This window comes from Nerophis lumbriciformis, linkage group LG09 (genome assembly GCF_033978685.3).
Source record: "Nerophis lumbriciformis linkage group LG09, RoL_Nlum_v2.1, whole genome shotgun sequence".
NCBI classification, from domain to species: Eukaryota; Metazoa; Chordata; class Actinopteri; order Syngnathiformes; family Syngnathidae; genus Nerophis; species Nerophis lumbriciformis.
Genome location: NC_084556.2, coordinates 39268153 through 39294557, shown reverse-complemented (window position 1 = coordinate 39294557; position 26405 = coordinate 39268153). Strand labels below are relative to the sequence as shown.

General features: G+C 37.6%; 1 protein-coding gene across 7 annotated transcripts in view; it reads right to left on the bottom strand.

Moving 5' to 3' along the window:
• Positions 1-5492: 5492 nt before the first annotated feature.
• wnt11 (wingless-type MMTV integration site family, member 11) overlaps positions 5493-26405 on the bottom strand; it is a 65106-nt gene continuing 44193 nt past the window's right edge. For all 7 annotated transcript variants that reach the window (XM_061963173.2, XM_061963180.2, XM_061963179.2 and 4 more), the window contains 3 exons: positions 23675-23952; positions 23295-23587; positions 5493-6347 (listed from right to left, as the gene is read on the bottom strand). In XM_061963173.2, the coding sequence (XP_061819157.1) occupies positions 6173-6347; positions 23295-23587; positions 23675-23952 (746 nt within the window). In that variant the 3' untranslated portion in view covers positions 5493-6172. The remainder of the gene's footprint in view (positions 6348-23294; positions 23588-23674; positions 23953-26405) is intronic.

Here is a 26405-nt window from a genome sequence, read left to right as displayed (position 1 = left end):
GTGGCGCAATATGAAGCCTAAAATACCACAACAGAGACCCGCGGACTGTTGAACAACTTGAGCTGTACATCAAGAAAGAATGGGAAAGAATTCCACCTGAAAAGCTACAAAAATGAGTCTTCTCAGTTCCCAAACGTTTACTGAGTGTTGTTAAAAGGAAAGGCCATGTAACACAGTGGTAAAAATGCCCCTGTGCCAACTTTTTTGCAATGTGTTGCTGCCATTAAATTCTAAGTTAATGATTATTTGCAAAAAAAAAAAAAAAAAAAGTTTATCAGTTGGAACATTAAATATCTTGTCTTTGCAGTCTATTCAATTGAATATAAGTTGAAAAGGATTAGCAAATCATTGTATTCTGTTTTTATTTACGATTTACACAACGTGTCAGCTTCACTGGTTTTGGGTTTTGTAGATAAGACACTTTCACTGAATGTATGCTTTTGGTCAATTCAAAACAGTGTAAAGTTGACTTGTGTTTAAATAAATAAAACATTTATCATGAAAGTTGTCACATGTATGTAACATCACACATCAACAAATATGATCAGATATGCTTTGTACTGGGAAATAAAATCTAAGTTTTATAGGAAAATACATAAACAGCCTTGTTTATAGCAGTTGTTGGGGTATTTGAAGGTGTTTTTGAGGTTTTGTGTGGGTAGACATGCTTGGGGGTCAACAAGTATTGAACTGGGCGTGTTGTTCACTGTTTAGCGTGCGTCATGTGACCTCGCAGCAAAGCACTATATTTTCCACAGCTATTTCTGTCGGCACAAATTCATGAGAACCACTCTAACTAACGCAAGTTGGTCAGAGGCTAAAATACTGTAAGCGTCACAAATTTTTCCCTCCAGCAAGTTAGGACTTAAGTTTCCAAGATGCATGTGATTTCAGATTCTGGACATCGTAGGTCTGACGTTAATTATAAACCGAATATTTTCAGTTCTAGAGTATAAAAACTGTTTAGAACCTTCTAAATCCGTTTTTGAAAGGATTGTTTGATTGTTTAATCCAGTATAGTAGGCATAATCATGTAAAATAGGACTAATGTACTTACTTTAGCAGCCATGGTCTTATTTTGTGGTCAACACTACTGTACTATTGATATTTTTAGTCCAATTTACCTATTTATATGCTTAAAATGCTTACAAAATATGTCAACAATGCTTCGGAAAAAAATGATTGGTGTACTTTAAAACTAACTGGACAGTAGAAAATGTTACGTTTATGATGATAAATATTGTCTTCCTTTTGCTGTTTTCGCTTCATAACTTAGTTTTTTCATGTGAATGCAGTGCCACTTTTTATGTTAGTCCATTGTTTGGTGTTACACTGAAACGATTTCTACCAGAAACAATGACAGCAATTACGTTTCAGAATGATAGACCCATAAAGATAACTTCCTGTCACGACATCGTCCTGTGTGACTTAATGACGACCCAATTGGTCAATTTGGGAAACTTGAAGGCGGGGTCTCGTTTGTGTTGGCTGTAAGCTTTGGTAGGTGATGCCACCCAAACAATGCCGAACGTTAGCAAGAACACTTGCAAACCCCGTTTCCATATGAGTTGGGAAATTGTGTTAGATGTAAACATAAACGGAATACAATGATTTGCAAATCCTTTTCAACCCATATTCAACTGAATGCACTACAAAGACAAGATATTTGATGTTCAAACTCATAAACTTTATTTTTTTTTTGCAAATAATAATTAACTTAGAATTTCATGGCTGCAACACGTGCCAAAGTAGTTGGGAAAGGGCATGTTCACCACTGTGTTACATCACCTTTTCTTTTAACAACACTCAATAAACAATTGGGAACTGAGGAAACTAATTGTTGAAGCTTTGAAAGTGGAATTCTTTCCCATTCTTGTTTTATGTAGAGCTTCAGTCGTTCAACAGTCCGGGGTCTCCGCTGTCATATTTTACGCTTCATAATGCGCCACACATTTTCGATGGGAAACAGGTCTGGACTGCAGATGGGCCAGGAAAGTAACCGCACTCTTTTTTTACGAAGCCACGCTGTTGTAGCACGTGCTAAATGTGGCTTGGTATTGTCTTGCTGAAATAAGCAGGGGCGTCCATGAAAAAGACGGCGCTTAGATGGCAGCATATGTTGTTCCAAAACCTGTATGTACCTTTCAGCATAAATGGTGCATTCACAGATGTGTAAGTTACCCATGCCTTGGGCACTAATGCACCCCCATACCATCACAGATGCTGGCACAGAACACTTTTCCACTTTGCATGAGTCCATCTTAGATGATTTCGGGCCCAGAGAAGCCGGCGGCGTTTCTGGATGTTGTTGATAAATGGCTTTCGCTTTGCATAGTAGAGCTTTAACTTGCACTTACAGATGTAGCGACCAACTGTATTTAGTGACAGTGGTTTTCTGAAGTGTTCTTGAGCCCATGTGGTGATATCCTTTAGAGATTGATGTCGGTTTTTGATACAGTCCCGTCTGAGGGATCGAAGGTCACGGTCATTCAATGTTGTTTTCCGGCCATGCCGCTTACGTGGAGTGATTTCTCCAGATTCTCTGAATCTTTTGATGATATTATGGACCGTAGATGTTCAAATCCCTAAATTACTTGCAATTGCACTTTGAGAAACGTTGTTCTTAAACTGTTTGACTATTTGCTCATGCAGTTGTGGACAAAGGGGTGTACCTCGCCCCATCCTTTCTTGTGAAAGACTGAGCATTTTTTGGGAAGCTGTTTTTATCCCCAATCATGACACCCACCTGTTCCCAATTAGCCTGTACACCTGTGGGATGTTCCAAATAAGTGTTTGATGAGCATTCCTCAACTTTATCAGTATTTATTGCCACCTTTCCCAACTTCTTTGTCATGTGTTGCTAGGATCAAATTCTAAAGTTAATGATTATTTGCAAAAAAAAAAAATGTTTATCAGTTTGAACATCAAATATGTTGTCTTTGTAGCATATTCAACTGAATATGGGTTGACAATTATTTGTAAATCATTGTATTCCGTTTATATTTACATCCAACACAATTTCCCAACTCATATGGAAACGGGGTTTGTACATTAAAGTCATTCACGTATACTCTAGAACAGGGGTGCTCATTACGTCGATCGCGAGCTACCGGTCGATCTCGGAGGGTGTGTCAGTCGATCACCAGCCAGGCATTAAAAAAATAGTCCTAAAAATGAGCGGTCATAAATCTTCACTATGACGTCACTTTCGTCACTTGATTGACATTCACGGCACCCGAGGGTCTTCTGAGATGACGTTGGCTGCTGCCAGCTCATTAAAATTACCGACTGGAAGGCGAGAAACACTTTATTTCAACAGACTCTGGCGCCGTACCTGTTGTCAAAACTCCAAAGACCGACTGCACAGTTGCGCTAACAAAACAAGAGTCTCAGAAAGCTGGCGTGCACAAGCTAGCAAGCTACGGAGTTTGCCGACAATGTATTTCTTGTAAAGTGTATACAAAGGAGTACGGAAGCTGGACAAACAAGATGCCAAAAACCAACCACTTTCATGTGGTATTGGACAGAAAGGAGGACTTTTTTCTCCTCCATTCGAAAATGCGGATGTTTTTAGCACCACTGTCTGATTCCAATCAATGCAAGTCATCAGAATCAGGTAATACACCAACTTATATTCTTGTCTTCATGAAAGAAAGGAATCTATATGTGTTAAACATGCCTGTATTATCTTTAAACACCTTAACTTGTTAACAATATTAACTATATGTGTTAAACATGCTTGTATTATCTTTAAACACATTTAACTTGTTAACAATATTAACTATATGTGTTAAACATGCTTGTATTATCTTTAAACACCTTTAACTTGTTAACAATATTAACTATATGTATTAAACATGCTTGTATTATCTTTAAACACCTTTAGCTTGTTAACAATATTAACTATATGTATTAAACATACTTGTATTATCATTAAACACCTTTAATTTATTAACAATATTAACTATATGTATTAAACATTCTTGTATTATCATTAAACACCTTTAATGTATTAACAATATTAACTATATGTGTTAAACATGCTTGCATTATCATTAAACACCTTTAACTTATTAACAAAAACATATATTTCATAACTAAGTAAATATAAATTATATATATGAATGAGGTAGATCCCCACGACTTGATCAATTGAAAAGTAGCTCGCCTGCAGAAAAAGTGTGAGCACCACTTCTGCAAATTCAGAAAATGTTCAAAATGATTGGAATCTGGGGCTGTGGCTATCGATTATTTTAGTAATGTGTCAATTAATTTGTTCGATGAATCCACTAATAAATAAGTAATGCATATTTTGATAAAATGGTTGAAATAAACAAGGATTTTTCCTTATTCTTTCTTACAAATGCACATAACATGTCCAGGCTGTACCCTGCCTTCCGCCCGAGTGCAGCTGAGATAGGCTCTAGCCACCCCCACGACCCCGGGAGGGACAAGTGGTAGAAATTGGATGGATGGATGGAGCATTGCATTTGCACTTTTAACACGAGAGCATCTCTATATATTACTTATATTAAAAAAAAAAAGTAGAAAAAGACAGCCCAAAACCAGGTAAATAGATAATGAATAAAGAACTAAATAAGAGGACTCTCTGATAAATGATGTAAATTGAATGATTATGTATTTAACAATTGAACACATTCACATTTCAAAATGTTAATTAATTGGAGGAATAGTGTTCCATTTTTGGACATCCAGCTGGTTAGCATTAACATACAAACTGTAGATGCTAACATTTCCTCACGTGTTTCTATAAAACATTTGTTGTGCAAATCAAACATATAAGATGTTGGCAATCAAAATATACTTTTACTTAGTTTTCTGTTTGTTTGCTGCTGTTAAACATGAAGGATGTTTTCTGGCAATGTGCTGTAACGATATTGTGAAATACCAGCTCCATTAAACGGTGCAAACATTTCACCACCATCTCTGTCCTTTTCGCTTTTAAATGATGCCAAAACCTTTGGAAACTTTTCTCGTCTTCTTTGGGCCCTTTTCTCTTTTTTCCCCCTCGTCTTTGAGCCAACGCTCTCGGCACTTTGCTATTCCCCGCCGCATGCACGCACACACGCACACAGGCCACATCCCCCGCAGCGCAACAAACATCACCGCATGTGCGCTTGATTGGAGCAGTCTCGCGGAAACAATGTCTATGTATTTTAAGTTCCGGGCACTCTACGCTGTCCGGATTTTATACATTTTTATCTATTAAACGAATCATCGAAGCAACAAAATACAAATCAAAGCTTTTTTTCTGATCGATTTATTCGATGAATCGTTGCAGTCCTATTGAAATCATACAGAAAGTACATTTAGAACAGTTCAATGGGCATATATAATTTTTATGTTAGCATTATTTGTTGTTGTTTTTTTTGTATTTTGCATGACAGGTGAGGCTCTAAGAGCACTGAAAACCTTTTTTTTTTTTTTTTATGTTAAGGAAAAAATTAAAAAAACATGTCATAATCACTTAATCATTTCATAAATACTTATCTTTATTCCAGTATACAAAATACGAGTATGTACATCCACACAAAAGTGGTTTACAAAATCCATTCGTTCATATGCTCTAAAAATAGAATACAATTTGATGGCTGCAGGTCAAAGGTCAAGGACAATCAATCTGCAAGTCCTTTCAGTCCACAGGGATGAAGTCATGCAGGACGACGTGACAGTCCCAAGTACTCCAAGTTCCCTTTATGTTTCCTTTTCCTCCTTTGTCCTTTCATGCGGAAGGAAAAAGTGTCAACTGTACCTAAAAAAAAAAAAGTCCCACGAGTCCAACAAATCCCTTCCATTTGTGTGGAATGAAGCCAAACATAAGTCTCAGTCGAGAAGAGAGACCATCTTTCTCCTCCAGCATAAAAATCCAATATTATTACTTTTTTTATTAGCGCTACAATATAAGAGACTTCCCTCATCCCCGTTGGGGGGAATTCATGGTCATTAACAAGAGAAAGTAACTACCCAGGAGGACTGCGGTCTTCACATAAACTGTCGTCACAGTCCATGTCCGGCAGAAACCAGACAGCTTGGATACTAAAGTGATGACTAGACCACGTCACATGCAAAAGCTGAAGACTGCTTTGCCTTCTGGTTATCTTTGGTTCTTCTGCGACTCGGTGGGGTGGTGGGGTGGAGGGGGATGGGGGACTCATTTGCAGACGTATCTCTCCACCATCCTCTCGCACTTCCTGCAGGTGACGTAGCAGCACCAGTGGTACTTGCAGTGGCAGCGCTCCACCAGCTTCTCGCTGTACGGGTTGTAGCCGCGGCCGCAGCACATCAGGTCACAGCTGTCGCTGCCCGCCGAGGTTTTGTTGCACTGCCTGCAATGAGCGGACACAAAGTTAGAAGATTGAGTGAGCGCCTTTTCTTTTAAAAGACAAGCCTGTTCCAGTTGGACTTCCCACCAGAGACAATTAGGTTAATGGCTCCGTTGGAAACGTTTCAAATTCCCAGCCTGTGAAGCGCTCACAATGACCCTTTAAATACTCCTGACCCACCAACGCGCCCTCATCTTTGAGCCCGTGCTTTGAATGGGCAGTGAATAGGCCACAATAAATCACCCTTAATACGCAGGCCTGCCCCCTTTTTAACTTTGCCCTTTCCACGTTATGCCTCGGTTTTATGACGGCACAGTGTCAGCCACCAGCGTGGGGAGACGGGCGCAGGCTAAATGGCAGCAGAAGGACGACAGTCAGTAAGAGTTGCAAATGCCTTCATTATATTTGTGAGACCTAGGAAACACTTTATTTGTATACTTTCTATACTTGAAACATAGTTATAGTTGTGTACAGTTTACACATAGTTATAGTTGTGTACACCAGTGACGTGCAGTCAGGGCCCTCACGTGCCATCATGGAAAGAAAAAAAATGTAAAAAGAAAGAAAAAAAAATTAAATTGTTATATGTATCCAGTGATTATACTATAAAGTTATTTTCCATTTAACTTCACCAGTTTTAGATTATTTTTATTCAAAATCGCTGAATTTTCACATTTGCCGTTCAAATACTGAGAAGAGACTTGCGGTGAGTCACCAGCCAGTTGAGCCTCGCCATGGATTGCGCAATGACTCGGCTAACTGCTGGCCTGCTGTGCAGTGAGACCGTATTGTTATATGAATTATATTATACATTTCCATAGTTTAGTTAGCTGAGGTATATAATGTACAGTGTATTTTGTCAACAACTGTATGTGTGTAACGTATTTCTTATGCTGAGCAATCATAAAACGGCTGCGAAGACGCACTGGGTGAGGCTCGCAGTAATCCCGCCTCATGGTGGTAGAGGGCGGTAGTGATCCCAGAGATAATTTCTGCGACTACTCGGCTGCAGAAGAAGTGACAACAAGCAGCAACAGTTAGCAGCGATTGTTTATTTGTTTCCTCTCGCCTGGACTTTTAACATGGAGGAGTACATATCTAAAATAAAACAGTTTTCTAAACTGGACTTTCAATCGAAGCAGGAGGTAATAATTAAAGGAAGATCTCCATCGAGACAGAGAGACTTTTAAAACTGAATAAAGATAAGGAAGACTTCTGTAAACAAGTTATCGATGCTTTTGTTCTAAAGGAGCGGCGCATGGACTTCATTTATAAGTAAAGGTAAGACCATAATAAGGTTGTTTTTTTTATTAAATGTGCTTTTTTTGTGTGCTACAGTTTGTATGTGTAAAGTTAAAGTTAAGTTAAAGTACCAATGATTGTCACACACACTAGGTGTTGTGAAATTTGTCCTGCATTTGACCCATCCCCTTGATCACACCCTGGGATGTGAGGGGAGCAGTGGGCAGCAGCGGCGCCGCGCCCGGGAATCATTTTTGGTGATTTAACCCCCAATTCCAAGCCTTGATGCTGAGTGCCAAGCAGGGAAGAATGCTGGTATGAGCTTTTAAACATAACCCGTTAACTGCTGCCAATCAAATGGTGAATAAGATACTCTTTAGGGTTCATATGTTTGTAAATCTGACTGTGATGAAGTCAGTGCCTCACCAGTCATGAACCTCACCGCACGTCAGGTGTACACTTTATACATCGTTATAATTGTGTGCAGTTAAGACATAGCTATAGTTGTGTACAGTTTAGACATAGTTATAGTTGTGTACAGTTTAGATATTGTTATAGTTGTGTACAATTTAGACAGAGTTACAGTTATGTATTGTTTTGACGTACTTATAGTTGTGAACAGTTTAGACAGTTATAGTTGTGTACAGTCTTAGATAGTTATAGTTGTGTGCAGTTTAGACATTGTTATAGTTGTGTACAGTTTAGACGTACTTTTAGTTGTGTACAATTTAGATAGTTATAGTTGTGTACAGTTTAGACATTGTTATAGTTGTGTACAGTTTAGACATTGTTATAGTTGTGTACAGTTTAGACAAATATTATAGTTGTGTGCAGTTTAGACAGTTATAGTTGTGTACAGTTTAGACATAGTTATTGTTGTGTGCAGTTTAGACATAGTTATAGTTGTGTACAGTCTTAGATAGTTAGTTGTGTACAGTTTAGACATAGTTATAGTTGTGTACAGTCTTAGATAGTTATAGTTGTGTACAGTTTAGACATAGTTATTGTTGTGTGCAGTTTAGACATAGTTATAGTTGTGTACAGTCTTAGTTAGTTGTGTACAGTTTAGACAGTTATAGTTGTGTACAGTCTTAGATAGTTATAGTTGTGTACAGTTTAGACATAGTTATAGTTGTGTACAGTCTTAGATAGTTATACTTGTGTACAGTTTAGACAGTTATAGTTGTGTGCAGTTTAGACATAGTTATAGTTGTGTACAGTTTAGACGTACTTATAGTTGTGTACAGTTGAGAAGTAGTTATAGTTTCTATAGTTGAAACATAGTTATAGTTGTGTACAGTTTAGACATAGTTATAGTTGTGTACAGTTTAGACGTACTTATAGTTGTGTATAGTTGAGAAGTACTTATAGTTTCTATAGTTGAAACATAGTTATAGTTGTGTACAGTTTAGACATACTTATAGTTGTGTACAATTTATATAGTTATAGTTGTGTACAGTTTAGACATAGTTATAGTTGTGTGCAGTTTAGACAGTTATAGTTGTGTACAGTTTAGACGTACTTTTAGTTGTGTACAATTTAGATAGTTATAGTTGTGTACAGTTTAGACATAGTTACAGTTGTGTACAGTTTAGACGTAGTTATAGTTGTTTGAAGTTTAGACGTACGTATAGTTGTGTACAGTCTTAGATAGTTATAGTTGTGTACAGTTTAGACATAGTTATAGTTGTGTGCAGTTTAGACATAGTTATACTTGTGTATAGTTTAGACAGTTATAGTTGTGTACACATTAGACAGTTATCGTGGTGTACAGTTTAGACATAGTTAGAGTTGTGTGCAGTTTAGACAGTTATAGTTGTATACAGTTTAGACATAGTTATAGTTGTGTACAAATTAGACATAGTTATAGTTGTTTGCAGTTTAGACATTGTTATAGTTGTGTACAGTTTAGACATACCGGTAGTTATAGTTGTGTACAGTTTAGGCATACTTATAGTTGTGTACAGTTTAGACATTGTTATAGTCGTGTACAGTTTAGACATAAATATTATAGTTGTGTGCAGTTTAGACAGTTATAGTTGTGTTCAGTTTTAGATAGTTATAGTTGTGTAGAGTTTAGACATAGTTATAGTTGTGTACAGTTTAGACATAGTTATAGTTGTGTGCAGTTTAGACTTAGTTATATTTGTGTACAGTTTAGACATTGTTATAGTTGTGTACAGTTTAGACATAAATAGTATAGTTGTGTGCAGTTTAGACATAGTTATAGTTGTGTACAGTCTTAGATAGTTATAGTTGTGTAGAGTTTAGACATAGTTATAGTTGTGTACAGTTTAGACAGTTATAGTTGTGTGCAGTTTAGACTTAGTTATAGTTGTGTACAGTTTAGACATTGTTATAGTTGTGTACAGTTTAGACATAAATAGTATAGTTGTGTGCAGTTTAGACATAGTTATAGTTGTGTACAGTCTTAGATAGTTATAGTTGTGTAGAGTTTAGACATAGTTATAGTTGTGTACAGTTTAGACATACTTATAGTTGTGTACAATTTATATAGTTATAGTTGTGTACAGTTTAGACATAGTTATAGTTGTGTGCAGTTTAGACAGTTATAGTTGTGTACAGTTTAGACATACTTTTAGTTGTGTACAATTTAGATAGTTATAATTGTGTACAGTTTAGACATAGTTACAGTTGTGTACAGTTTAGATGTAGTTATAAATGTTTGAAGTTTAGACGTACGTATAGTTGTGTACAGTCTTAGATAGTTATAGTTGTGTGCAGTTTAGACATAGTTATAGTTGTGTGCAGTTTAGACATAGTTATAGTTGTGTACAAATTAGACATAGTTATAGTTGTTTGCAGTTTAGACATTGTTATAGTTGTGTACAGTTTAGACATAGTTATAGTTGTGTACAATTTAGGCATACTTATAGTTGTGTATAGTTTAGACATTGTTATAGTTGTGTACAGTTTAGACATAAATATTATAGTTGTGTGCAGTTTAGACATAGTTATAGTTGTGTACAGTTTTAGATAGTTATAGTTGTGTAGAGTTTAGACATAGCTATAGTTGTGTACAGTTTAGACAGTTATAGTTGTGTGCAGTTTAGACATAAATATTATAGTTGTGTGCAGTTTAGACATAGTTATAGTTGTGTACAGTTTTAGATAGTTATAGTTGTGTACAGTTTAGACATTGTTAAAGTTGTGTACAGTTTAGACATAAATAGTATAGTTGTGTGCAGTTTAGACATAGTTATAGTTGTGTACAGTCTTAGATAGTTATAGTGTGTAGAGTTTAGACATAGTTATAGTTGTGTAGAGTTTAGACAGTTATAGTTGTGTGCAGTTTAGACATTGTTATAGTTGTGTACAGTTTAGACATAAATATTATAGTTGTGTGCAGTTTAGCCATAGTTATAGTTGTGTACAGTCTTAGATAGTTATAGTTGTGTGCAGTTTAGGCATAGTTATAGTTGTGTACAGTCTAGACATAGTTATAGTTGTGTGCAGTTTAGACATAGTAATAGTTGTGTACAGTTTAGACAGTTATATTTGTGTACAGTTTAGACATAGTTATATTTGTGTAGATTTCAGACATAAATATTATAGTTGTGTGCAGTTTAGACATTGTTATAGTTGTGTACAGTTCAGACATAGTTATAGTTGTGTACAGTCTAGACATAGTTATAGTTGTGTACAGTCTAGACATAGCTATAGTTGTGTGCAGTTTACATGTAATTATAGTTGCGGGCAGTTTAGACATAGTTATAGCTGTGTACAGTTTAGACATTGTTATAGTTGTGTATAATTTAGACATACTTATAGTTGTGTACAGTTTAGACATAGTTATAGTTGTGTACAGTTTAGACATAGTTATAGTTGTGTGCAGTCTTAGATAGTTATAGTTGTGTACAGTTTAGATATTGTTATAGTTGTGTATTGTTTCGACGTACGTATAGTTGTGTGCAGTTTAGACGTATTTATAATTGTGTACAGTTTAGACATAGCTACAGTTGTGTACAGTTTGGACATAGTTTTAGTTGTGTGCAGTTTAGACGTATTTATAGTTGTGTACAGTTTAGACATAGTTATAATTGTGTACAGTTTAGACATAAATATTATAGTTGTGTGCAGTTTAGACATATTTATAGTTGTGTACAGTTTACACGTTCTTATAGTTGTGTACAGTTTAGACATAGTTGTAGTTGTGTACAGTCTTAGATAGTTATAGTTGTGTGCAGTTTAGACAGTTATAGTTGTGTACAGTTTAGACATATTTATATTTGTGTACAGTTTAGACATAAATATTATAGTTGTGTGCAGTTTAGACATAGTTATAGTTGTGTACAGTATAGACAGTTATATTTGTGTACAGTTTAGACATAGTTATAGTTGTGTACAGTATAGACAGTTATATTTGTGTACAGTTTAGACATAGTTATAGTTGTGTACAGTATAGACAGTTATACTTGTGTACAGTTTAGACATAAATATTATAGTTGTGTGCAGTTTAGACATAGTTATAGTTGTGTACAGTCTTAGAAAGTTTTAGTTGTGTGCAGTTTAGACATTGTTATAGTCGTGTACAGTTTAGACATAGTTAGAGTTCTGTGCAGTTTAGACATAGTTATAGTTGTGTACAGTTTAGACATAGTTATAGTTGTGTATAGTCTTAGATAGTTATACTTGTGTACAGTTTAGACATAGTTATAGTTGTGTGCAGTCTTAGATAGTTATAGTTGTGTACAGTTTAGATATTGTTATAGTTGTGTATTGTTTCGACGTACGTATAGTTGTGTGCAGTTAAGACGTATTTATAATTGTGTACAGTTTAGACATAGCTACAGTTGTGTACAGTTTAGACATAGTTTTAGTTGTGTGCAGTTTAGACGTATTTATAGTTGTGTACAGTTTAGACATAGTTATAATTGTGTACAGTTTAGACAAATATTATAGTTGTGTGCAGTTTAGACATATTTATAGTTGTGTACAGTTTACACGTTCTTATAGTTGTGTACAGTTTAGACATAGTTGTAGTTGTGTACAGTCTTAGATAGTTATAGTTGTGTGCAGTTTAGACATAGTTATAGTTGTGTACAGTTTAGACAGTTATATTTGTGTACAGTTTAGACATAAATATTATAGTTGTGTGCAGTTTAGACATAGTTATAGTTGTGTACAGTATAGACAGTTATATTTGTGTACAGTTTAGACATAGTTATAGTTGTGTACAGTATAGACAGTTATATTTGTGTACAGTTTAGACATAGTTATAGTTGTGTACAGTATAGACAGTTATACTTGTGTACAGTTTAGACATAAATATTATAGTTGTGTGCAGTTTAGACATAGTTATAGTTGTGTACAGTCTTAGAAAGTTTTAGTTGTGTGCAGTTTAGACATTGTTATAGTCGTGTACAGTTTAGACATAGTTAGAGTTCTGTGCAGTTTAGACATAGTTATAGTTGTGTACAGTTTAGACATAGTTATAGTTGTGTATAGTCTTAGATAGTTATATCTGTGTACAATTTAGACATTGTTATAGTTGTGTACAATTTAGACATACTTATAGTGTTGTGTACCGTTTAGACATTGTTATAGTTGTGTACAGTTTAGACATAGATATAGTTGTGTGCAGTCGTCCATAGGCAGACTAGCTCTCTCCAACAAGAGCCACAATTACAGATTTGGTTTCATTTTAAGCGACCCTAGTACCATATCTGTACTTAAAAATGGTGCCAGTGTTTAAACGGTGTCTGAACTGGTGCTTAAAAATGGTGAATTATGGTGATCATAAGAGTTTGTGAACGCAACCTCGCTGGCTTTAACCACTATTGGTACATAATAGGGAAGTAGTAGTTCATTTGGAACATGCTCACAAAGATACATCAAAATCGAAATTGTTTACAGTTGACTGTTCAACAAGTTTCGAAAGCTTATTACTCCTACCCCTTCATCATTTCACATCCCAGCAATCACTAATAGTGATGGGCAAGCTACTTGGAAAATGTAGTAATATAAGCTACAAGTTACTCTCGATTAAATGTCGCTAAGCTACAGGGCAAGCTATCCCCAGAATGTCCAACTTTCCACCAAACAAATAGGCAGAGAAAAAATGCTCAGTTTGATTGTTTGTTTTCATAAACACAACTGGAAACATGCCATGTCTGGCTTTTTAACATTTTAACATTTCTTTTAACTTTCAAAGTTGCAGTACTGTGTACAAAATGAGGGGGAAAAACACTGGAAACAAATTAAATAAAATGCAGTGATAATAGACAATGATAATAGATAAACACTTAAATATATACTCTCAATTGGAATGGGAATTTTTCAGCGCAGGATATAAATGACTGATTCAACAGAAGCCATGGTGGCAAAGGGACAATAACCTGGCCAATGGAAAAATGTAAAACATTTGTCTTACAAAACAGACATTAACAACCTCTATTTGTACATGAACAGAAATCAATAAAAGTTTACATATTTTTGTGCCAGGACTAGAACCCTATTTAAATGTTTTACCAGTGTTAACTAAGCAGCATGGGGTAATCGCTATTAATATTTTCCCATCTCCCTGAGAGGTTTGCCCACACCGATGTGCACTGTCAAGTTAGCCAGTACAAAACAGAACTTTTATCAAATGTAAAATATTATGTATATGAAATAAAAGTACTGGTAAATGGCCTAAGTATGCACCCTGGAGGAAACAAAGTTGTTTAAACAAACAAAGCAGCAACCCGTGCATTAAAATACTATGTTTATGAATTGCAAGGGTTTGTTTTGGAAACATCATCAACACTGGCAGCAGTGGAAACATCTGTGTGAGAGAATCCATTTTCAAGTATGTTTTCTTTTCAAGTCATCAGCTTCCCTCTGTCCCTAGTTGTCATGTGGCGGTGTGTGTTGTCTTCTTTGCCTTCTTCTTCTTCTTCTTCTTCTTGAAGTTAAGTGAAGTGAATTACATTTATGTAGTGCTTTTCTTTAGAGACTCAAATCGCTTTACATAGTGAAGCCCAAATTCTTCTTTTTCTTCTTCTTTTCTTTCTTCTTCTTCTTCCTATTATTATTATTATTATTTTTATGGCTCAAGGTTACCGCCACCTACTGTATTGGAGTTCCCTCCTTTGCCCCCCACCCTCACATACATACAGTACATATACACCTTCCCATACTAAAATATATTCCATAAACCTGTCTCTTTTAGAAACGTCACTAAAATGTTGTGGTTGCTGGTTAGTACCCCTTTGAGAGTAACCTCCTTCTGTCCATGTATGATTTTGCTTCCTGGTTTTGAAGTCTCATGACCCGCCCTATCTTGCCTCTGATTGGCCCTAACCTTATCTAATCGTGACTTGTCATACATAAACCAACCAATAATCATGGATTTTGTTCATATTTTTTGTTTTTCCCCCTCTAGAATTTCTCTCTTTGTAGCGTTTGATGAAAGCTACGCTGCTACATGGGTCTAAAATACACTATATTGCCAAAAGTATTTGGCCACCTGCCTTGACTCACATATAAACTTGAAGTGCCGTCCCATTCCTAACCCATAGGGTTCAATATGATGTCGGTCCACCTTTTGCAGCTATTACAGCTTCAACTCTTCTGGGAAGGCTGTCCACAAGGTTGTGGAGTGTGTTTATAGGAATTTTCCACCATTCTTCCAAAAGCGCATTGGTGAGGTCACACACTAATGTTGGTGGAGAAGGCCTGCCTCTCAGTCTCCGTTCTAATTCATCCCAAAGGTGTTCTATCGGGTTCAGGTCAGGACTCTGTGCAGGCCAGTCAAGTTCATCCACACCAGACTCTGTCATCCATGTCTTTATGGACCTTGCTTTGTGCACTGGTGCACAATCGTGTTGGAAGAGGAATGGGCCCACTCCAAACGGTTCCCATGCGGTTGGGAGCATGGAATTGTCAAACAAATGTTTGGTATCCTGGAGCAATTACAGTTCCTTTCACTGGAACTAAGGGACCAATCCCAACTCCTGAAAAACAACCCCACACCATCATTCCTCCTCCACCAAATTTCACACTCGGCACAATGCAGTCCGAAATGTACCGTTCTCCTGGCAACCTCCAAACCCAGAAGCGTCCATCAGATTGCCAGATGGAAAAGCGTGATTCATCACTCCAGAGAACGCGTCTCCACTGCTCTAGAGTCCGGTGGCGACGTTCTCTACACCACTGCATTCAACGCTTTGCATTGGACTTGGTGATGTATGGCTTAGATGCAGCTGTGCTAATTGGAAGGTCACATGAAGTTTGGAGCTCTGTAGCAACTGACTGTACAGAAAGTCGGCGACCTTATTGCACTATGCGCTTCAGCATCTACTGACCCCTCTCTGTCAGTTTACGTGGCCTACCACTTCGTGGCTGAGTTGCTGTTGTTCCCAAACTCTTCCATTTTCTTACGATAAAGCCGACAGTTGACGTTGGAATATTTAGGAGCGAGGAAATTTCACAACTAGATTTGTTGCAGAGGCATCCTATGACAGTTCCACGCTGGAAATCACTGAGCTCCTGAGAGCGGCCCATTCTCTCACAGCTGTTTGTAGAAACAGTCTCCATGCATAAGTGCTTGATTTTATGCACCTGGACTAAGACACTGGATTCTGATCATTTGGATGGGTGGACTTTTGGCAATATAGTGTAGCTAAGCTACAGGAATCACTACTGGTTGAAAAAGGAGCGACGCTACTGCCACGTAGTGGGAAAAGTAGTTAAGCTACGAAGTGTCACTACTTGTAGCGCAGTACTACCCATCACTGATTACTCATAGGTTTGTTCACCTCCTGTGCTTAAAATGCACTGCTCTAAGAAAAAGGCTAGAGACACAAACCCCAGAATGAAGCTAAAATGCACCATGACCTTCAAAGAGGAACCAAACCCCCAAACACTCAAGCACACACATCGGGTACTGATCAGTATCAGCAGCTTTTTGTGAAAAAGTATGTGATTGCCATTTTAATGCCGATCACATACCCCGATCCCCTCTGGCAGACACTATGTGTTTTTAATCCCCCGGCTGACAGGTGGCTAGCAGCTATCTATGTGTCTTCATACATAGTGTGGGGCCATTCCCCTAAGTTAATAATAATCACCTCCATTACGGAAAATAAATTGCATTCCTTAGTTTCTTAAGTATCATTGTCAAGTAGTATTATCACTGGAGGACAAGGCTAAACATTTTATTAGAGCAGGCATGTCAATGGCTAAGCTAACCGCTAAGCTTGCTTCTCGCTGTATGTTATACGTCAGCAGCCAAGGCGTTTGTAACCTGTAACATGTTTTCAAAAGGTTTTATTATAATTTTTTTTAGGGCTGTGCCGATTGATCCGCAACCAATCGGTATCAGCAAATTTTCTTCAAAAAGTATATAATCGCCATTGCGAATTAACGTCTTTTATTGCTGATCACAACTGCTGGATGATTTATTTTTAGTATCCAAGGCTGACTCGCCGCTAGCAACTAATTATGTATCACTATACACAGTGTGGAGCCGATCCTCTAAATTAATAATAATCACCTTTATTACGACAAAACTGCATTTCTTATCTTATCACTGAGAAAGAAAATACATATCATTAGCACTCACCATAAATAGATTAAAAATGTACAATTAATACATGTGATTTGTTCGGCATTTGTATCAGCCGATATTATTCATGAATGATCGGAATCGGCAGCAAAAAACTGATCGGAAAATCCTTATTTGTATACCAAAAAATAAATTACAAGATACATCTGTAGTAGATAGTAGTTTTTGCTTTTGTTTAGCTATTGTGTACTATTGACTTTGTTTTGATCAAATAATTGTATGTAATAAAAGAGACAAGGGGAGTAGTTTAAATATTGTGTTGATATTGTTACGCTGTCAATAGCACTCACCATAAATACATCGAAAAATAGCATTAAATCCATAATTGGAACATCGCAGATTAATTATGCCGGGTGTGAGGCGGCGCGAAGCACGGTACAATTAGCCTAGTGCGAGTCCAAGCTTCAGTCTTCAATTCTAATCCCCACACTTAATTTGCTTTTACTTCCTCCACATAAAGCACTGACCATATAAGGAGCATCCATAACATTGAGGTCTTGTGACTGTCAGGCCTAACTATGGAGACAGGAGGTCAGTTCAAGTGTAAAGACAGATAAAGCCTGTCTTCAAGTGGCGACAAGTGAGTGACAACTCAGTGGTGATACTGCACAAGGCTAAGCTAAAGACAAAGTTTTGGGGGACTTTTTCAAAGTTTGATGAGCTAAACGAGCACATGAGGATTATTGACGCAATATGTGTGTCCTCTCACGGCCCACAAAGATTTGGCAAAAATGTTGCATATTCGAATGGCTGCTAAGGTATCGGAAATTGAAGCTGGTGAGTGTCCTTGACATGAAACATGTCTACAGTTTATCTGTAAAGTGGCTGAATATGACATTCATGTGATGTATGACATTTCTAATGTTCAAAAAGGTCATGTGGTAAAGTTGCCTCCCACTTTTCTTGCCCGTCCTGAGCCTGCTTCCAGGGTCTCTGTCACCACTTCAGTAGTGGTACACTAATGTAACTTACTTTACTCTATTCTTAACCTTTTTGACCTCAGGGACCAACTTTTCCACTACAGAGGGACCTGGAGCCCACTCAAATGTTAACACTGAATTAGTATTCATACTCTTGATAATAATCTCATTCAGTGATTGATAATATCTAACCTACTTACAGTTTACAACCTTGTCAAATGATATGAAACCACATTTTAATCACCAAGATTATAATATATTTAACTCATAAACCTCAGGTTTAGGTCAGGCTGATTATAAGAATAAGTACTAACCAAATATACTGCATGAGACGGGACTCTTTAATTACTGCCGAAAAATAAATTTACATACAATTATGTTGTGCTAAAATAAATGAACTAACTTGATAAGAAATATGTTTTTTAACTAAACTGTTAATAAAATTAAAGTGCAAATGAAAATAAAGCTTCACCACTTTGGTCATAATTTTTGCGCTCAATAAACTACTCTATGACTTTAGCTCCAGACTGTTTATGTTTGTTTGATATTGTCATTACTGCTACAAGTGGTGGAAAAGTACCGCTCGGCCTATATGGACCACAGCTGAGAAACAGATCTTTTTTGGTGGCCCATTTTGGGGCCCTGTGGTTAAGAAACACTGCTCTATGTAAACAATTGCTAAAACCTGTGTCTTGTAATATGGAGTGGTACCTAAGGATAGGGTTCTGTGGCAAGTTTTGTTCCTTGCGAAAACAGCAAAACAGCGTCGCCCATGGAAATGAATTGAAATCAATTTACGTGCTTGCCCGCAAACAATCTTAACATGTAACATGCCTTTTAAAAGGAAACATTTACCTTTAGATAATATTGTATGAAAAACAATACAATTGTATATCCTTTCAGCTAATTTTCCATCAAACACACCATCAGCAACTTCTCCATATTTTCACGGATAAATGTCTGCCTTATAGTTGTTATTCTAACGCCCTTGGCTGGCTATGTCAACTCATTCTGCTTCAGTATGGTGCAGACTGCTTCACCAAGTGAGCTAAAGTAGCTACACGTTCTGTCATGTTTTTGATGATTTCTTTCTTCAATTCAACAAATATCATTAATTTCTTCTTCTAAGCACTGTCTTTCACAAGCAGTTTTTTTCTTTTTGGTAATGCTTACAAATTCAAAGAATAAGTGCCTGGACACAGGAAGACTTTGAGGTCAAAAAAGGTTTAAATGAGTAATAGAGGGCAGTTTTTGATTTAGTTTAGACTTTGTTTTGATCAAACAATTGTATGTAATAAAAAATTATATGGAACTAGTTTAAAGGTTCCATATGTAACAATTTCATATCAAGTCATCATTAAATGGCCCTGATATGTCAAAAGGCATTAATAAATCATGTTCTTTTCAAATACCTTTATAACTGATAACGAAAGTTACTAAACATGTCAGACTTTAGTAAATCTAAAAGGCGTCGTTACGATTCTCAACTTATTCATGACAAAGCCAGGAACAAAATGAGGATTTGTATCGGGGATGCCTTTGAAAGATGGAGACGATTGAAGGCGGAGGGAAGACGCCGAACTTGCTAATTTCCTCCCTGATAAGTAAGTCAGGCATTTAAGTTTTCTGATTACTTGTAATAAATGGAAATGGACATTTCGTATGTAAACTATATTGTCCAATACAGTCTATGAGCTTGTCTAACAAAGCTAGTATGTTTGTGCAATGAATGCTTAACATGCTAGCCCGGTCAATGACACATCGACATGCAAGCTAACGGGGGAAATATATGCCCGTTAGCCTTTATGTCGATGTGTCATCCAACTGACAGGGCAAAATATATTTTCGACAAATAAAACCTATGTGGATATGGGTAGTGTCAGTGCCTATTTCTTTCTGAATATGCTGATATGCTGAGGAAATGCGTTCCAACATTAGCACGGCTAATTGCGGTTTCTAGTACTGTATGTACATCAAACACATATGGGGTGGTATTTGCTTAGCACAATATAATGCATTACAGGAAATTATTTTCTACTTTGTGTATTGACATTGTAGTAGGCTATATGATTTATGCGTAATGTGGTTTTTGCGTAATGTGGGTTGGCTCATAGAATGGCACTCTGCACTGAAAGATGGTGATGTGCGTACATGGAAGAGAATGCAGTGTCTCAGATTGGATGCAACATGGAGTTATGCTGAAAGAAATGTGGCTGTAATTTTACTGTTGACCTTGGCTTGCCATCAAAGTAGGTCTATGTGATATACATTATATATTATTATATGATTTCTATGGTGGTACGTGCGGTCAAACTAGACATTTTAACAGGGAAATGCCAACAGTCTGTCCCGACTCCCGACAAAAATATTGCTGCGTAACTTTGCAAATACATTTTGCTAATCGACATCAGTAAAATTTGCCATAATTACTTAGTAAACCATCTTGCAAGAAGCATAAACAAGAGAAACCTACGGCGTAGGACTCGTCGATTGCCATTTGAAGTATGCGTATCTGGCAACCTCAGTCATGGAGCGTAGGAGGGAACTACAGAATTTTGACCGTGATTGCAGTACCATATCTGGCCACATTACTACATATTGTTAATCAATAGCACTCATCATAAATAAATAACAAAATATACAGTTTAGAAGTGACCGGTATCAGTATCGGCCAATCTCACTCATGGATAATCAGTACCAGAATCGGCAGCATAAATCCCTCATCGGAACTTTCCTAATGTTTGGTGTTGTTGGTAGTGTTTTAATGTGTTGGTAGTAGCGCTTTCAAATGATTGATTCTTTTAATCAGATTAATCACAGGTCATTACTAGCTTGCATAATTGAAAGTGATTTGAAAAAAGACTCCAATATTTGGTCACAAATGCAATTGTTGGGTGTCTTGACCAGATGAATTTACTTTATGTTTTTTGTCTGACCTTTTGGAACGTATCACTAACGAGAGGTATGAATGTATTTGTCCCCCCCTGGAAACATTTCAGACCCCTTAAGGTACATAACGTTGTTATTTCTTCCAAGCATATTTCAGCATTTGCACACAATTTGCAATAAAACAAGATGAAACATAATCAGCTTTTTATGTTTGTGAAAAAACTCCTGTGACTGCAATTGTTATTGTCAAAATACGCCTCCGGTGTCGTGCAATCCATAACAAATGAATCGAGTCTGGAGATAAGGCATTTCCTTCTCAGCCGTGCATTGAAAGAAAATTGGAAAATTCAATAAGTCTGCAAGATAACAGCATATTTTTTCCCTGATACTGCTTTGCCGAGTAAAACCCTCAGACAAAATGACTCTTTGCTGCCTGCTCGGTTCTCACCACACTTACACACTACAGGGAGCGAATAGTGTAAGCAAAACTTTATCTATAGGAAACCTTTAAATGCTTCTAAATCTGTGTGAGCCCCTTGAGACGATATCAGCTGGAGTTGTGTCGTGCCCAAGAATAAGTGCATTAGTCATTGTTGCAGATAAAGGGACAAGGACCTCGGTCACAGTAGCCTTCTTTGGTGACACGTGCTCAGACAAGCAGGGTATTCTGGTTGTTATCAGCCAGCCCGCTAACTAAACTGTGCCACCAGGCAGGACATCACTTTCCTAAAGTCAACACTGTGGACGAGCCAACAATCGGTCAAAGGATCAGTCATTTCCTATTTGCCGCCGTGTGGGCCCGCCATTGTTCAGCAGCCGTGATAAGCCGTGTGTTTACCGAGTGATGCAATTCAGCTCACAGTGCATCACAGAATAATAAACCATAGTCTGGCTTAAGAAGGCATTAGTTCAGTTTAAATTTTTATTTTGACAGATCTACTTACGTGGGCATTTCTAATATGCAGCCCGTAGTGCTCCTTTCCCTCTGCGCCATAGACCAGTCCTGAAATAGTGGGGCAGCTCGTGTGACCTCGGGGAACGTGCTTTTTTTGCCATACCACAATATGTTGAAGCGTGTGTAGCATTTGGCTTCAATGTAACCACGGTGGGAGACGAGGAGGAAAGACCGGTGTGTTGTGTCCTTTAATGCTATTAAGCTTACAATGTTATGAAATGGTATAGTTACAACAATTTTACAGACAAATTATACCATTTATAGCCACAATAGAGAGTGGGGGGTTGGCCGCAAATATTTTCTTCTTCCTAGGGGGGGCGTAACAGAAAATATTTGAGAAGCACCGCCATAGACTGTGAGACTGTAATGGCTGCTGCCTATTACTCGCTCTGATGTTTATGAAATAAATACTTCTGTGTTTGTCTTTTCCACATTTTACACGGGACTGTTTTGTCAAGATGGACCAGTACGAAATTGGATTAGCGACTCAACTTTGATGTAAAATGACAGCGTAATTACTACTTGAGGTTTGAGAGAGAGTATGATTAAGTACTGTTTTCATAACATCTCGGCATGTGCACACGAACACCAACGTAATGAAGGAAAAATAACTTTTTTATGCAGCTCTGGAGTCGGAATCGATCAGAGAGTGTGTAGGTGTACCGATTGTTGTGACCGGGTCAATCAACATAATGTTTTTTTTATTTTCGACCACGTCTGAAAAAGCATAGTTGTTTTTAAGACATACACCATATTTTAACTGTACATTTTTAAAAGATAAGTTATGATACTTTTGGAGAGGGTGGGGCGCGGTTTTATTTGCAATCTGGGAATACCTCCAGAAATAAACATTTTGCAGACACATGTAGAAAGTGTGTTATAAAATTGGCTGTGGAGCAAAATGTATGCAAAATTTACACCAAAGCATATCCAATAAATATTATCTTTAATCTGCAATACTTTGATTTTAGCCTTTTGTATTCTTCCATTCTTTCATAACATTAAAGTGGTCGCGAACATTAAGATCTGGCCTCTCACGTCGGCATGCAGGTGGGGACATGGTTTGTTGTGCATCAGTTTTATGTTTGTAGTCATACGATCAAGACAAACCATCACATTGGCAACTGCTACAAAGTTATAATTCACAGTTGTTGGTGCACCAATTAAACAATGCTGGAATTTGCGAGAGTATGGGTCACACACATATGGAACCTTTGACAATTGGTACTTTAACAAACTGAACCAAATGCTACTTTGTGAGAAACTGGGCTTTTGCCACGGTTAGAGAATACCCATACAGGACAGAGTCTATCATTTTGGTACTACAAAATCTACACTGCTTCTTAGGCTGCAGTATAAATCAAAAGTCTCACCTGTCCTGCGTGCCAACAGAACCCTGCTTTTCACTCTTGCTGCAGAAGTCTGGGGAGCTCTGCAGGTAGACAAGTTCGTTCTCTTTCACAGGCCTGATGTCAATGTCTTTGGGCACCAACTGCTTGCGTGTCCCCATGGGTCGGTGCACCACCTTTGTCGCTGACAGGTACTTAGTCTTCAGGTCCATGGCGATCTCTCTCAGGTCCTGAAGGCCTCTCCAGCAGGTCCTGATGGAGCAGGAACCGGATACGCCATGACATTTACACTTCATCACCAGCGCCTCCCTCAGTGCCTGGCAACAAAGAATACAAAGCTTAAATTGGGATCACTGTTCAGTTTACTAGCAAGGAACTTCTATACATTGCTGTATCTTGCTCACCTGTCTCCCCACTTCACTATTGTGAAGGTGCATCAGTTTGTTGGCATGAGAGCCTGCACGTTTCATCTTCATGGGAGCGTCCGCAAACTTGGAGCCCATTATTAAACCATAATGTAGGTTATCAGCGCAGCCCCCCCAGCGATAGCCGGGCTCTGGAATCTCAGCTGGAATGGGACCGCACGAGCACAGTCGCAAATCTCCAGATGTGCAGGCCCTGGCGATGGTATGGCTGATGGTAGCAGCAGACAAGGCATACACAAACGCTGTTTCCCTCGTTCCTGGTGAACGAAACCACAACCAACATTTAACAGGCTTCAAAATACGTTAAATATTGCGGACACGTTTGTTACTGGATACTTTCAAATACTCCTCTGCCTTGGAAACTTTGTATGTGTAAGTAATATGCAACTATAATTATTTGATACTTGTTTAGATTGCAAAATGTGCTGTTTTAGACTGCAATATTGTTCAATTAATGACATTTATTACAGTACATATGTCTAGCTTGGGTGCTAATGTGTGCTTAGCTGTTGCGTAGCTGCTAGCTCCTAGTACCATGTTTACCCACAATGTTTATCTTTTATGAATGACTTTACTGAAATTTAGTAGGTGAAAGCGATAGTTTTTCATTTTGATACTGATCCGATACCAAGTAAATACAGGGCTAGCTAGTATCGCCAATACTAATAGATGGTTTGACTTGAAATGTCAAATTACTGAATAATTTTGTGAATTTGCCTCTAGTTCGTTGATTATGACTACGATAATACAGGACAATTATTTTATTCACAAAAAAATGGCTATATAATTAAATGCAACCATACAAAACAATGTATTTGTATCGAATGTTTATCAAATTATTAAATACCTCTCTTATTAGGAAACAATTTACTAGTGCTTGATACCAAAAATGCAAAAATGTAACAAAAATGTGAATATATTAAAAAAAAAACATAAATAACTTCCATTTCAGGCAGATGTTCGTGAAAAATAAAGTCAGTAGTCAGTGAAGCAGGAAGCAAAGTGTGCCTGAGTGAGCAGTAGAATGAGCGAGAGGTGCGCAGTTTGCGCTGACAGACTGGGAGAGTCACTGCAGTCTCATGAAAGCAAGTCACTTGCTGGACGTATAGGCAAGAACTGCATCAAAAGTATCGATCACATCACGTGAGAATCGATCCGATACCAATACCCACTTTGGTATCGATAATATTGATACCTGATACCACCAAATATTTAGATCTTAACTGGCTGTCCAGCTTTGCACAAGTAAATGCGCTATAGGACTGCTTGTATTGGAGCTTAGAATGCACATTTTAGATGCAAGGTGATATAATCCAATATTACATTTTTTTTTTGCTGATATCGGACCGATATCAATATCAGATCCATCCATCCATTTTCTACCGCTTATTCCCTTCGGGGTTGCAGGGGGCGCTGGAGCCTATCTCAGCTACAACCGGGCGGAAGGCGGCGTACACCCTGGCCACCGTGCTGCCCAATATCAGATCCAATAAATATAAATAGAATATAATCGTTTCAATTTTGCCCATTTCAACTGGTTGAAGTGTGTGACAAAGCAAAGGATACATGCTAATAGCTAACTGTTACTGGTAAGAAACCAGCTGGTCAAATGGATAACAAAGCTTTTTAATTTTCTTACGTTGGTCGGTTGCATATTTAGCATGCACCTTGGTTTCTGCAGTGATTATAACAGACATATTACTCCTTAATGTTCTAGAATACACTTTGTACTACAAAAGTAAAGTAAATGTATAGATCGGCATCAACCACCCATCTTGATCAGAATGAAATTTTAATCCAAAAGTGTGTGATCGAGTCAGAATATTCCGAATGTCGTGTTTACATAAAGCATTTGTATTCTTGTTAGGCTTTTAATCCAATTAATTGTGTCCATGTGCACATAGCTATTGTCAGCAAACAAGCCAACTAAGTTACATTGTCAGAAAAACGAGACAAATTAAGTTGAATTGGATCCGGGAGGGACTCAACAAGCCACACGTTTTGGACACGGAGCTAGTGAATGGAAATTGAATGGTTGACATGGACACACGGACGCCTCACAGCGTGCCTGCGGCCGGCCAACATCGTATGATGATTGACGGTATGTAACCCTTTCGAGTTTTGCTGTTATGTTGGCTTGATGGAAACAGTTTGAACTGGTTGCTGCCGAGTGGAAATTGGCTTGTTGTCTCAGTTTGTCGGTTGTTGCTGGTGAGAGGAGCCAAGTGTTTGGATCGCTGCGTCAGGTTAGTGTGTGGTTGGGAGCGCAGCGCTGGATTTTTTTAAAGTTATCACACGGCTCTTGTGACTTTTGATGCTGCTGGCTTTTATTGGATTTTCGTGATCATTCAACTGTTGGTAAAATGGCAGAAAGAAGATAACTCACGGAAAAGGCCATGATGAATCAAATTGAATCATTTCAAAAGGCACGGAAAAGGAAAGTGTCATTTTGGAAATGATCATGTAAATATCATCTACTTACATACATAAATATTTTCATTGTCATCATTTAAATCAGAAGATGCAAAGGCTATGCAAGTATAGTCAGTTTTTACGTGGATGTTGTAATGCTATGAAGGATGTACCGTATGTAGTCTGTGTGATTTGAATACAGTCGCAAACATGCTCACTGTGATCAAGAAGCTACCATATAAGCTAAGGAACTAGTGGTGCACTACAGTTTGCGACATACAGTACAGGAAAGGGGTCG